At 34.2% G+C, this 14,692-nt stretch overlaps 1 protein-coding gene across 2 annotated transcripts in view; it reads right to left on the bottom strand.

Annotated features, from left to right (window-relative positions):
* LOC126740640 (titin-like) overlaps positions 1-14,692 on the bottom strand; it is a 141,774-nt gene that overhangs the window by 81,427 nt on the left and 45,655 nt on the right. For both annotated transcript variants that reach the window (XM_050446750.1, XM_050446749.1), the window contains exons 21-22: positions 14,092-14,434; positions 12,580-14,014 (exon numbers count right to left, since the gene is read on the bottom strand). In XM_050446750.1, coding sequence (XP_050302707.1) covers positions 12,580-14,014; positions 14,092-14,434 — 1,778 coding nt within the window. The remainder of the gene's footprint in view (positions 1-12,579; positions 14,015-14,091; positions 14,435-14,692) is intronic.

The following is a 14,692-nucleotide window of genomic DNA, read 5'->3' on the forward strand; positions in this document are numbered from 1 at the left end:
AAAAAGTATAAAAATAGTTAAACAAAGGTTTTTTAAGTCTTTTGGTTCCAAAAGTTAAATTTAAAAGTCTTTAGTATAGATATTTGCTTAATTTAGAAAACTACATCAAATTGCATAGTCAGCCAGTGTTTTGCTTGGTTAGAATAGATTCGTATAATGTAAATTTGTTTTTTTTTCCTGGAAATTCTTTTTATATTTTTTATAACTTAAAAAATATAAAAAGGATATGTGTTAGAAAGAACAAGTATTGCTGAAAATCTGTTTTAACGGAGTGGAGTACCCGTATTTTATTATTACCCGAATTCAAATATCCGCGCTTAATTGAATTGAAATTTGGCGCCGGATTTGCCCACGTTTTCTTTCAAATCTGATTGGATCAACGGGTTGCCAATACAGTTATGGCTTACAAATGTCAAATTAGTTCGAATTATTGCACCTTCAGTAGAGGGCCAAAATGTCTTCTTGCATTTTTGTATATTTGTGTTCTGTGTGACACAATGAGACTTCTTTGGTTGCTATACTATTGTTATTTTTTCTCAGCTTTTCAGTTGAAAAAATTGTTTCATTTGCATACATTTTTAATGTTCGAGTCTAAGAGTTAATTGATTAATATTTCAATGCTTTTGCATGCGAACAAATTATTGTTCTCTTGCTGTAGAAATACAAAAAGTCCATAAGATTTGTTTTATCAGGTTGTCCCTATCGGAATGTCTGTTCCATTCTGCCGTATTGCCAAATTTTTATACAGTTAATCGATATTGCATGTTGCATTCTATCTAAAAAACATTTGGTTCAATGTTGCTGCATTAAGCGAGTGACCTGAGGTTCGATTTTTAGCTAAGATGAAACTTTTTTGTCTCAAAATAATGTTCAGTTCAGTTAAATTGCTTGGACTGGATTATAAAAAAAAAACAATTCTTATAGAACTAAATACCCAAGCTGAAACTTTTAGTACGACTTTGTATTAGTTCAAATCCATTTTTTTGTGACTTCACAAAATTAATTTCTTATTCACACTTGCTTTGATTTTATATTAATCTATTAAACACGAACTGAACAATAATACACCAGAAGTTTATGAACCAGGAGGAATATTTTGTCTTTTAAGAGAAGGAAAAAGAGAATTTTACAATTTTTGGCCGGAAATGTCAAAGTTCGCAATACTACTGCAAGTCGTTGCGAGTTTGACATTGGAGGTCAAGAACCAGCTTATCTTTTGAATTGAGGGGCCCGGAAGTAAAAGGGTTCATGTGCACTTTTTTAAATAAATCGTCTAACTGGAGAATATCATACCTAAAGGTTATCCTAACTTGGAGGTAAAATGATTCAAGCTCATGCAACGTCCCCTGGCTCCACCTCTCGGAATCTTTGAAAGCATATCAAAATATCCACTAGTAAGGTATCTGGTAAAATTATTCAAGTGCACTTGAACCATTTTACTTCTAAAGATTTGACAGCTATTATTGTTTGACGGTTGAATGTTATTGTCGAAGTTTTACTTAGTTTGAGTTAGAAATACATTTATTTTGCAGTGTTGTTAGTGTTATATCAACAAGCGAAATGAGTACCCACTGGGAAAGCGATGGTAAGTACATTAATTTTGTATAAAATAATAAAACTTAAGAGATCTTTATGAATAAAAAAATGTTAGGTTAGATTATTTTAAAAATATTTTACTTTCACGACTGCATAAGAAACAAGGGTAGTTTTTTAACGCGTTACATAAACCATGTTTGGATTATGAAATTTTCCCTTATTCCTTTCCCGGCTCTAAAAACATTTTTATTGTTCGACTGGAACTGTTGTATCTACTGCGAAAATGGAAATTATAGTCAAGACAGTGTAGAGTTAAGGCGTTTGGGTTACAATACAAAGTAATTACATTAACGGGATGGAGTCTCAGCACAGTCTAAAACTTTTTTTACTTGAATTTATTGCAAAATTATAGTTTTTAAGCTACAATATTAGATACCTGTTTTAAAAAATCGATCGATGTTTTGGCGTTTAATTTTGATATCATCTGCAGGTTTTCTCTGTTTAATTTTTGTTTTTTTTTACAGAAACTGATCCGTTTCAGACTGATGAAGATTCGGACTATGTTCCTGAGAAAAATGAAGAAGTAGAAGATGAACATGAAAATAAATATGTACATGTAACGCCAGCAAAAACTAGACAAAGGAAACGACGTCAAAAAGGGTGGAAAGATAACACTGCTAAAAGGTTGCGCACCGAAGAAAAAGAGTATACTGGAAGAAAAAATAAGGTACGGAATGCAAGCGAACTAAAGGAATATCCTCACGTTCAACGAAAATATTAGTGGGGCCCAAAGGAAATACCTGTTTAAGAAGTTTTATGAACTTTCTTCCTATGACCTGCAAACTGCATTTTTATCTTCTTGTATTAAAAAAATTCCACCTAAAAGGCGTACAGCCGCAGCTGTTATAAAAAATAAAAACTACAGCACCGTTATATTTCTAGTAGGGAAACGAGTTTGTAAACAATTTTTTTACGCACTTTTGACATTTCTGTGCGACGATTTCAGATTGTTTGCAAAAAAACTACAGATCTTAACATAATTGAATCTGACAAGCGTGGCAAAAAGGAGCCTCCAAATAAAATAAAGGAATCATGCAAGAATCTTGTTATTTCTCACATAAACATGTTTCCAAAGTATAGTAGCCATTATTCTAGGAAAGACAATCTAAACACAAAGTATATCTCAGGAGAACTGAGTGTCAGTAAGATGTATAAATTATATCGGGAGTTTTGTAGTGACAAACAAGAATTACCAGTAAAAGAGTCCTATTATAGGTTTATTTTCAATACGGAATTTAATTTACGGTTCCACAAACCATATAGTGACGCCTGCAGTCGTTGTGATCATTTACAAAATCTAGTAAAACACTCTACAAATGAAGACGTGATTAAAAAAGCTAAACAAGACCTCGAGCTACATCAAAGAAAAGCCCAGAAAGCCACCGAGGCCAAAATAGCTGATATTTCTGAAAACAAAAATTCAAAAAACACCGCGGTAATTTGTTTCGACTAACAACAAGCATTGCCGACGCCACTGCTAACCACTTCTAAAGTCTTTTATCTTCATCAGTTATGGACGTACAATTTCTGTGTCTTTGACTTACTGAATGGAAAAAGTCATATGTTTGTATGGAAGGAAACTATTGCATCCAGGGGCTCACAGGAGATAGGCTCATGCTTAATAAAATTTATTCAAAGTCTTCCATCTACAGTTACCAAGATTGTTGCATACAGTGATTCGTGTGGAGGACAGAATAAGAATAAAAATATTTCTAAACTATTTAGTTTTGTTGTTTAAGCTACAAATATATCAGAAATTCACCACAAGTTTCTTGAACCCGGGCACACCTACATGGAATGTGACCGTAGTTTTGGTTTAATTGAGAAGAAAAAAAGGCAAATTCCTCAAGTTTTTATCCCAGCAGATTGGGAGACTGTAATAAGGGACACATCGTCGAACTTTATTGTGTACAATATGAACAAAGATGATTTTTACTCTTTTTTGCCGTTCCATGAAATTATGAACGATCCAAAAAAAAATAGCGACGGTCACCACTTAAAATGGAAAGAAATTTGCTGGTTTGCTTATTATAAAAGTGAAAGACTAACATTTCGATACAAGAATACCTTATACACTGATATAGACTTTCGCAGTTGTATGATAGGAACTTCACAAGTTGGGCGTCCGTGTTTTAAGTTTTCAATACTAAATTACATACAAACAGTTTCATACAAACAGCCTTTGAATGAAACTTACTAAACAATACAATAATAATAACAATAGACATTAAAAATTAAATCGCGACAAAAAAAAAGTAATTCGCTAAATACAAAAACTTACTTAGTTTATTGGATTACAACCGGGACCAGCTGATTCAGACGAAGAAACTAATGAAGTCGTCGAAATATTATATTCTGATTATGAATAAGACCTTTTTTTCTAAAATAGAGGTAAGTATAGTATTTGGACTTAATTTTATTCATTGTACCCCCATAACTTATTAACATGTATAATGATTTAAGTATATTTTTGCATAAATAAAAAATAAAAAAGCACAATTAAATAAATATTTTTTGTTTGAAACTTTTTTTAATCTTTAAATAAAATTTAAGTGTTAACATAAGTTTTTAAAATTACTCCTGGAATTTTCAAATTAAAGTAAACTTTAAAGTTATTTATCTCAGCTTTATCAAAAATGCACTTAAACCCTTTTACTTCTGGACCCCTCAATTGTAACTTGAGAACTCCACGACACAGTGTAGCGTGGGAGAAAAATTATTGAAAAAGAACCCCTCGCCCAATATACACATATACTAGAGCTCAGAAAATAGTTTAAATAGTCCTAGCAGCTTAGACCATAACCGACTTCTTGAGGAAACTCAGTGGACCCAAATGACATAGAGATTGGAGCGATACACTTAACGCTGGTGTCTTCATTGTCAAAACATCCAGTACTAAGATAATTAAGAATGAAGCTGCATTACAGGAATCATAGGCAACCACATAAAAAGGAGAGCATTCCGAAATTACTCAATTTGCAGTCTAAAGTAAACTAAAGAATACACCTTCTGTGAAAGCCAAGAGCGAAAAAAGATTTTCACTTTTTTAACAAACCATGAAATTTAAATAGTTTTTATCAAGTCACACGTCAACAAGTCACACGATCAGTCTTATCAGATTTGCGACAAATCTAAAAATATCTCAGTTTTCAAGAAAATCCTCGCTCATATTACTTTTACCTTTGATCTTTTACCATTACCTACATGTTTCATTTACCATAAAATGAACTATAAAATACACAGACGTAGTCAAATCAAAGTAAATCGAAGGCTCGTACATTTTGTACGATTCGAAACTTAAAGGGTTTTTAACAAAAGCGATTTATTTAACAAAATATGCAGTTCTTGTACAAAACAATAAAGCCATTTAACCTATCAGGATATGTGTCCCATGAGACCTCAGAAAAGGGTAGAGAAGGGTTTGAATAGCCATAGCAACTTAGAAGACCATAACCGAGTTTCTGAGGAAACTCAGGTGACAGTAGAGAGAAATACTCTTAACGCTGGTCTCTTTATTGTCAAAACATCTAGTACAAAGATAATTTTAATTGAAGCTGCATTAGAGGAATCACATACAACCATAAAAAAGGATAGGGGAACAAAAGCATTAGGAAATTACTCAATTTGTAGTCCAAAGTAACTAAAGAATGCACCTACTGAGAATTTCAAGAGTAAAAACTTTTACTTTTTTAACAATTCATCGAATTCATATAGTTGTGGTGCTACCTTTATGTAAACTATTTAGTATCAACAAATATAACCCAACGTCAAATCTAGGTCGCAACACTGATGTAGGTTAATAGATCAAGACCAATTAATATTATTGTTAACGAAATGTATATGTATTTTCTATCTGATCAATATAGTCAATTCTAAACCTGAGACGAGTCTACATTCTTACATGGCGATCCTGCCAGTCCCGTAAAATGAAAAAAAAAATAATTTTTTTTTCTTTACCTAAAAGTAACGCGCTATTTCGGTAGAAAAGTGAGAATCCCTATTTTTTAAACTTCGTAAATATGGGAAAATCCGTTTCGAAGGAAAGTGACGTTACAAGTACGGTAGTGGTCCCTAATGACATCCGCATCGTACTGTACATCATAGCCGTGTGCGTAATAATACTGACTGTCCTCAATGTGCGAAAAATGTACCGAAGGAGTCTGAAACGAGATATAGGCAGAAGCATATATCTGAGGGCACCACAGGGACAAAGGACGTCTACGGAGGACGCCTAAAGCTTACAGCCAGATGTGTAAGAACGAGAATTTAAAAATATATAAGCAGGCGATATCTGGTATGTACCAATATTTGTTTTGTCAACCTTTTGGATCTCGGTTTCTGGGCACAAACTGTTATGGCAGTTTCCACGCAGTTTCCCATTTACTTCCGAGGAATAATAAACGGTAGTATTTTACCAAGTCGCTGACACAAGGACAATTTAATAGTTTCAAAAAAGGTGTAAACGTTAGATTCTATGAGGACATTCACTTAAATGACATTGCAAAGCATTTTAAAGTATACTATTTAGTTTAGCAGAGGTCAGTTTTTTTTTTCTTAGACAGGCACATATTAGATTAGAGTAGTATTTCGTTACAGGCGTCAAACGACCATATTTTATATGCATTTTTTTAAATTAACATCAAAGAGATAATATACTATTTATTTTATGGGATAGGATCTTATTACTACCGAGTAGTGTTAGTGATATGGTAAATAATAGGTAGCTATTTATTTTCGTATAGAGTAACTAATTAAATTAACATATTTTAGGCTAATGTTAACGAAACAATATAGTTATTTATTTAATTTAAATTAAACATATGGGTTAATTCGAATGAATGAATTTTTAATATAGGACAGAGCAGAATTATTTAAGATTAAATTTTGTCTATGTCAACCGTAAAATTAAGTTTTGAGGACGTTTATGCCAAGCTATCAAACTTGAAAGATGATATTATAAAGGAATCAAAAAGAGTATTAAAGTCACAGGTGCCCAAATCAAAATGGGTCAGAAACCAGGTCAGGGATAGTTTATTAACATTATATAACGAATTTGTACAAACAGTAGCAGGAATTTATCCAAATTTAAACAAAAATCAATATAACTCTATTAAACCTATTTTTAACACTTCCCGAGATAGAGTTGTTAGATCGTACCAAGTTCTCGCTGTTGATTACAAGGTCCCTATATCGATAGTAAAGGTAATAGACCCCCAAATAAAGGACGAGCTAGTTGAAATAGATCTAACAGACGAAATTACTGACATTAACAATCAGCAAACAGATACAGTGACGAACAAGACACAAAATTTGATCACTAAAATGCCTATGAACACGATGGAGTTTTTTAATCTCGCTAGCAAAATCTTGCCTGGCGAATTTGACGGTTTGGGAGATAAGCTAACCTCATTTCTTGATGCGTTAACACTGCTTAAAGCAAATGTTGAAACGCATGAGGTAAATGCTGTGGCTTATGTCAAAACCAAACTGATTGGTAAGGCAAGAGATTTGGTAGGGGACAGCGACACATTGGATCTAATTCATGCGAAAATAAAAAATTCTATAAAACTGGAAAGTTCGCAGTCCGTGTCATCAAAACTTTTAGGGTTAAAGCAACGCCATAACGATGAGAAATACCTCTCTGAAATAGAGGGACTGGCTCAAAAGCTTAAAAGGGCGTATATAGGCAAAGGAGTTCCGGAGCAAGTCGCAGAGACTTATACAACCAATACAACGGTCAAAGCTCTAAGCACCAATGCAGCGTCGGAAAAAGTAAAAATTATCATGGAAGCCGGAAACTTCCAAACCACGCAAGAAGCTCTGGCGAAATTTGTGAATTGCAGCGCTGATAACCCGGCATCCCCCGGCGCATCAGTATTTTACACAAACAGACAAAACTTTAGGGGTAGATCAAGGAATAATTTTCCTAGAAGAGGCCACTACGATCAAAGACCCCCACACAGGCCGAATACTATGCGAAACGACCCCATTACATACCAACACAGTCAGTATGAGAGACATTACAACCAACGAAGGGGTAATAGCGGCTACAATAGTCGACCCAGCTACTTTAGACGGCCAAATAGGTATATTAGAGCGATGTATACGGGGAGTGACCATCAGGAAAACTCACAGGAACCCCAACAAGGTCCTTTGGGGCACTCCTAAAAATTTATAGTATGGACCTAGCACTATCAAATTTTGTAGCAGTCCAAACAGCAATGACAGGATATCAAACAGTTACCTTGCTGGTTGATACTGGAGCGGACGTTTCTATTTTCAAAAGAACGAAAATAGACCCTGAACAAATCGTTGATAGGTCTAACATTTGCAAAATAAAAGGCGTGACTAAAGGCTACACAAACTCTATTGGAACTACAAAAACAAATATTTTTATACAAGACTGTACTTTTACCAGCATGTTTCATATTGTAAGCCACGATTTTCCAATTCCAGCCGACGGAATTTTAGGGCGAGATTTTATCACAAAATACCAATGTCTACTGGACTATAGTAATTGGACCATGATGGTAAAAAGCAGAAGAGGCGATATTTTCATACCAATTTTAAATAGTCCGGAGGAAGATGTTTTAATAATACCACCTAGGTGCGAAGTGGTAAGAAAACTAAACTCGCTAAAAAATCTTAAAACCGACGCAGTCATTGTAAATAAAGAGATCGCTTCAGGAGTTTTTGTCGCCGGATCTATAGTGTCCAGTCAGAGCCCATTTATAAGGATTTTAAATACAAATTTTGATAGTGTAACCTTAAAAAACCCCAAAATAAGTCAATCAGATTTAACCAACTACAACATTCTTTGTGTTCAAAACAAAAATATTACAACTCAGCAAAACAGAAACGATCTATTATTAAGAGAATAAAATACACAAGGTATAGCGGAATATTTACAAAATGATGTGATTAATTTATGCCAAGAGTACTGTGATATTTTTGCACTAGAATCAGATTTACTGACAACTAATAATTTTTACGAACAAAAACTAAGACTTACTGATGACTCCCCAGTTTACATAAAAAATTACAGGACACCGTACTCACAGACAGACGAAGTTAATGCGCAGGTAAATAAAATGCTTAAAGACAATATTATTGAGCCATCGTATGCTGAATATAATAGCCCAATATTATTGGTTCCTAAAAAATCCAAAGACGGTGAGAAAAAATGGCGTCTGGTAGTCGATTTTCGCCAGATTAATAGAAAACTTTGTGCTGATGAATTTCCGATTAAGTCAATTTCTGAAATTTTAGATCAATTGGGAAGAGCCAATAATTTTTCTATATTAGATCTTAAATCGGGATTTCATCAAATACCCTTGAAAGAAAATTCCAGAGATATACCAACTTTTAGCACAAATCAAGGTTCTTATAGATTTACTAGGCTGCCATTCGGTTTGAAAGTTAGTCCAAATAGTTTTCAGCAAATGATGAGTATCGCTTTTGCGGGAATAACCCCCGAAAAGGCATTTTTATATATGGATGACCTAATTGTTATTGGATGCTCAGTAGGTCACCACCTTGAAAATCTAAAAAGTGTGTTTAGTACCTGTCGTAAATTTAATCTAAAATTAAACCCAAACAAATGTGCATTTTTCCAAAACAATTGTTGTTACGTTGGTCATCAAATACGCGCGGATGGTATTTTACCTGACGAATCGAAATATGAGGCAATTCGTAAATATCCAATTCCAACAAACGGCGATGACGTTAGGCGGTTAACTAGTTTCTGTAATTATTATAGAAGGTTTATACGAAATTTCGCAGAAATTGCTAAACCACTAACTAAGCTAACAAAAAAAAATGCACCATTTGTATGGACCAAAGAATGCCAAGATTCGTTTAACAGGCTGAAGCATATGCTTATTGATCCGCAAATATTACAACACCCATATTTTTCAAAGCCTTTTATCTTGACAACCGACGCGTCAAAAGAGGCTTGCGGTGCAGTTCTATCTCAAAAATCAAATGGTCAAGATCTGCCTATAGCATATGCGTCAAGAAGTTTCACAAAAGGAGAAACTAATAAATCTGTCATAGAAAAGGAATTAGCAGCCATACATTGGGGCATTAATCACTTTAGACCTTATTTATATGGCACACATTTTTTAGTTAAATCAGATCATAGACCCCTAGTTTATCTCTTTGCAATGAAAAATCCTTCTTCAAAGCTAATGCGCATGAGATTAGATTTAGAGGAATATGATTTTGAAATCGAATACATAAAAGGTAAGGATAACGTCGTAGCTGACGCGTTATCTAGAATTAATATGCAAGATCTTAAGAATATGACGTCAGAGTCTAAGCAAATTTTGGCAATAACTAGGTCTATGTCTAGAAAACAACAGGGAACATTCGTGTCCCAAAATAATTCAAAAACGCGTTCTCTCGAATCAGGTAAAGACTTAAAAATAATACAAACAAATGATAACTACGATTTAATTAAAATTCCTAGTATAAAATTTATTATTAAGCCAGATTATTTACGAATAATTTTGGAAAATCACGGTAAAAATAAAATCAGCGCTGAAAGCAAAATGAATTTCACTAATGGCAATTTTTCTTTAGGGAAAATATTGTCTCAGCTTCGAATAATGGCTAGTGAAAACAATTTGCAAAAATTAAAATTAAGATTAAATGATGAAATATTTAGTACGTGCACGTTTGAAGATTTTAAATTACTAGGACAAGACTATTTACACAATTTAAAAATATTTTTATACCACGACCCAAAACTTATAATAGACAAGGATGAAAAACAAAAACTTATTCAGAAGTATCATGATGACCCAATTTGCGGCGGTCACTGCGGTCAAAAGAGACTTTTGAAAAAACTAAGAACCAAATTTCGTTGGAAAAAGATGTCACGTGATGTTGCAAACTATGTAAAAACTTGTAAAAAATGCCAGGTAAACAAAAGCAAAATTAATCATCAGGAACCCATGGTCAATACGCCAACACCGCAACGAGCTTTCGATATTGTATGCATAGACACTATTGGCCCGTTTACAAAAAGCGATAACAATAATGTTTATGCCGTAACCATGCAATGCGAATTAACGAAATATCTTATCATCGCGCCTATACAAAATAAAGAAGCATTAACAGTAGCCAAGGCAATAGTAGATAACTTTATTTTGGTATATGGACCGATGAAAGAGATTCGTACTGACCTAGGGACTGAATTTAAGAATGAGGTTTTAGAAAAAGTGACCAATCTACTACAAATAAATCACAAATTTTCGACAGCCTACCACCACCAAAGCATCGGAGGTTGTGAGCAAAATCATAGAATTTTAAATGACTATTTAAGGTCGTACATTAATGATTCTTGGACAGATTGGGACAAGTATATTAAATATTTTTCATTTTGCTTTAATACAACCCCTGGAGTTTTGCATGATTATACGCCTTTTGAGCTAGTTTTTGGAAGAAATCCTGAGTTTACTTCTGACTTGACAAACAATATTGACCCAATTTACAATATTGATGCCTTTTATCAAGAAGTTCGTCATAAACTTCAAATTTCTTTACAGCGAGCGAGAGATTTTGTAATCAGAGCGAAAGATAAGCGCAAGTTAGAGTACGATAGAACTTCTCAAAGCCCTAGTCTGCACCCAGGTGACTTTGTAGTCATTAAAAAAGAAAATCGGACGAAGTTTGATCCTTGGTTTAACGGCCCTTTTGTAGTTATAAGTACAAGTGGGGTAAATTGTACAGTGAAAAGTGAAAAAGGGAAAGTAATTACTGTGCATAAAAACAGAGTACACAAATACTGTGCTAGTGAAAATTGACGTATTATGTATGTATATAAATCTAATGTCGCGACAAATTAAACAGAATTAGTATAGTAATATTATATGTTGACATATACTCACACATTGTAAATAACTTATTCGCAAACATTATTTTATAAAAGTATTTATCGTAGTAGTGTGACGTATAAGTGTAAGGATAATTATGGTAATAGTGATAATAATTTGTAAATATTTTAAGAGTAAGTCTTTATAGTAAAAAAAAAAAAAAAGGGGTAGGATAGACTAATAATTACGGTATTTCACAAAGCAACACAGCTTTCTCAAAATACGGGCAAATATTTTATTTAAAACGAATGTCTTTTATCTTTGCCCAAAATAAAAGCCATTCTTTTAAAAGGGGAAAGATGTGGTGCTACCTTTATGTAAACTATTTAGTATCAACAAATATAACCCAACGTCAAATCTAGGTCGCAACACTGATGTAGGTTAATAGATCAAGACCAATTAATATTATTGTTAACAAAATGTATATGTATTTTCTATCTGATCAATATAGTCAATTCTAAACCTGAGACGAGTCTACTTTCTTACATAGTCTTCATATTAAAAACTATTCACATAATCAATCTTATGTTTTTTTGATGTGGATTGGGAAACTTCCGACTTGACAAATGAACTGTTGATTGATGAATGATTTGTGACCAATCTAAAAACATCTCACAGTTTTGAATTTTTATCTATGTGTTACCGTTATGGAGAAAACTCGGTGACACAAAGGAGAGAGAGACTAAAGAGAGAAACTTTGTACGCTGCTGTTTTCATTGTCCAAACTTCCAATACTAACATAATTAAGAATGAAAATAAATGAATCGTAGATAATCATATAAACGGGTAGGGGGAAAATGCATTTCGAAATTACTCAACTTGCAGTCCAAAGTAACTAAATAACTAACTACTATGAAGACCAAGTGAAAACGAAGGAATAAAATAATTTATCACGAGGTAACTAATTTTAAGCATTAGGCGAAGCATTGTACTAAATAAATGATAGATCTGAAAATGTTTAAACCGTAATGTAATGAGATATAAGACTAAAGAAATGTCTCAAAATATCAAATTCATCACCTTTTTTTATAATATATTGTAAACATTTATTTTTCAAAATCTACTTTTAATTTACACTATTTGATTACATACGACTAAAGCTTACCTGAAAGTCTGGCGATTCCGGTATAAGGAAACCCTCCCTCAACCACTGGATGGTAGGCTTTGGTTTACCAGAGATGGTGGTCTTAAACTGTGCCGGACTACCCTCAGGAACAATAACATCCTTCATTGCAGTTAAACTTGGAGCAACTTCTTGCGTTTCCGGTGCAAGCACAGTCAGTTTAGCCTGAACATTAACTTTGCCAGCTGGATTCTCTGCCACACATTTGTAGACACCTTCATCTTCAGGGAATGCTTCTGATATTCTCAAGGTGCAATAGTCACCTTCCTTGGTCATTTGGAAGTACCTGGATGGTTTAATCACTTTATCTGCTTTAAACCATTTGGCAGTTGGCGTTGGTTTGCCGCTTATCTTGCATCTGAATGCAACCGCCTGTCCTTCACGGATTGTTTGGTCTTTAAGTGGTTCGACTATGGTGGGAGCTTTTTCACTACCAGGAGTGGTGGGTTTGGTTATTTTTTGAGGTGCCGATGGGCTGGTAACAGTAAGGTCAGCTTCACAACGAGCTTCGCCTGCTTGGTTAATGGCCACACACTCATATTTTGCAGTATCTTCAGGAACTGTCTCAATAATAAGAAGAGTGTACAAGTCGTCTTCTTCAAGGGTCTTGTATCTGATATCTGAGATTATCTTCTTGCCATTCTTTAGCCAGTAAACATCAATGGGCTTAGTTCCATTGATCTTAGCATCAAATCTGACTAGTTGGCCGGCGTTGGTTGTAGATGATTGAATAGTAGTATTGAAGCTTGGAGGAATAGTACCACCACGTCCTTGTCTGCGTCTCTCTTGAACAACCAAGTTAGCACTACATTTAGCGGTACCTCCGCGATTTTCTGCTACCACACTGAATACTCCAGAATCTTCCATAAATACTTGTCTCAGTTGTAAAATTGATTTAGTGCTAAAAGTGTATATTTTTAAGTCGGGCGAGCTGGTTATTGGGAAGTCTTCTCTAAACCAGGTCACCTTTGGTAGTGGGTCTCCATCAAACTCAACCTCAAATCTTGCAGAATCGTTTTCGAATGCTCTGCAAGGTTGAATCTTCTTGGTGAAAATTGGCGGATTAGATGGAAGGACTTGGCCTTGTACTACGCGTTCTTGAGTTTTTGCTTTGTGTTCAACATCGGTGGTTTCAGTTGACGTGATATTTCTGGTTATTTCTAAATCACCTTGCCTTTCTTTTTGGGTTTGTTTTTGTTTGGTAACGTGCACCTCCCGTCCGTGAACTCCAGATTCAGTAGGCCCTGGGGGATAAGCTCCTTTCTTGCTGTCTACTTCATATTCAGTCTGCATTTCTTCTTTACTTTTTTCGGTCTTCCTAAGTTTTACTTGGTCTTTGTGTGGGGTAATTTTGGCTTGTTCTGCTTTGGGTAGTCGCGGTATGGGTTGTAGTTGAGGTCTCTCTGGTACTTGTTCCCTGCAAAAAAGATTATATATTTTTCCAATTAAATAATGTAAGTGGCAGTAAAATGCATAAAAAAAGGATTAACTTACAAGTTTTCTTGATACTGTTGAGCCATTCCTTTAGCCAAAGAACTGCTTACGATTTTATCACCAGGAATGGTTACTTGATGAGATGCTTCGCGAAGTTTGATTTCTTTCGTCACTTGTTCGTTTTCAAGGCTTTGCAGCTTATTATAATATTCTTCGCCTTTTTTGGATTTAACTGTCTTTTGCCATTCTGTTTCAGGCTCTTTAAATTCTTTCGGTTGAATATGTACTCCGGAAACATTAACTCCGGATTCCCTAAGAGTCGTGTTTCGTTCATCGAATATTTTCTCTAACTCGGTTTCTTGTCGCTCTTTTTGATACTGAGATAGTTCTATGTCATACCATGCTAAGAATATTAAAAATATATTACTTTAAAGAAAAGAACCAACTATAGAGAAGCAAACACAGATAACACACAATACTAAACGGACGGAAAATCATTATGTATGACTTACATTCCAACCGATTAATACGTTTAAAAACAGAAATGTAGTACGCTTTTAAAGCATGCAGTACACATATACATTTATTTATTTAGCATACCTGTTTTACAACTCCTGGAGCGGTAAGCATAAAACAACATCTTCAATATTTGTGCCTCGAA

Source organism: Anthonomus grandis, chromosome 9 (assembly GCF_022605725.1).
Source record: "Anthonomus grandis grandis chromosome 9, icAntGran1.3, whole genome shotgun sequence".
Classification (NCBI taxonomy): Eukaryota; Metazoa; Arthropoda; class Insecta; order Coleoptera; family Curculionidae; genus Anthonomus; species Anthonomus grandis.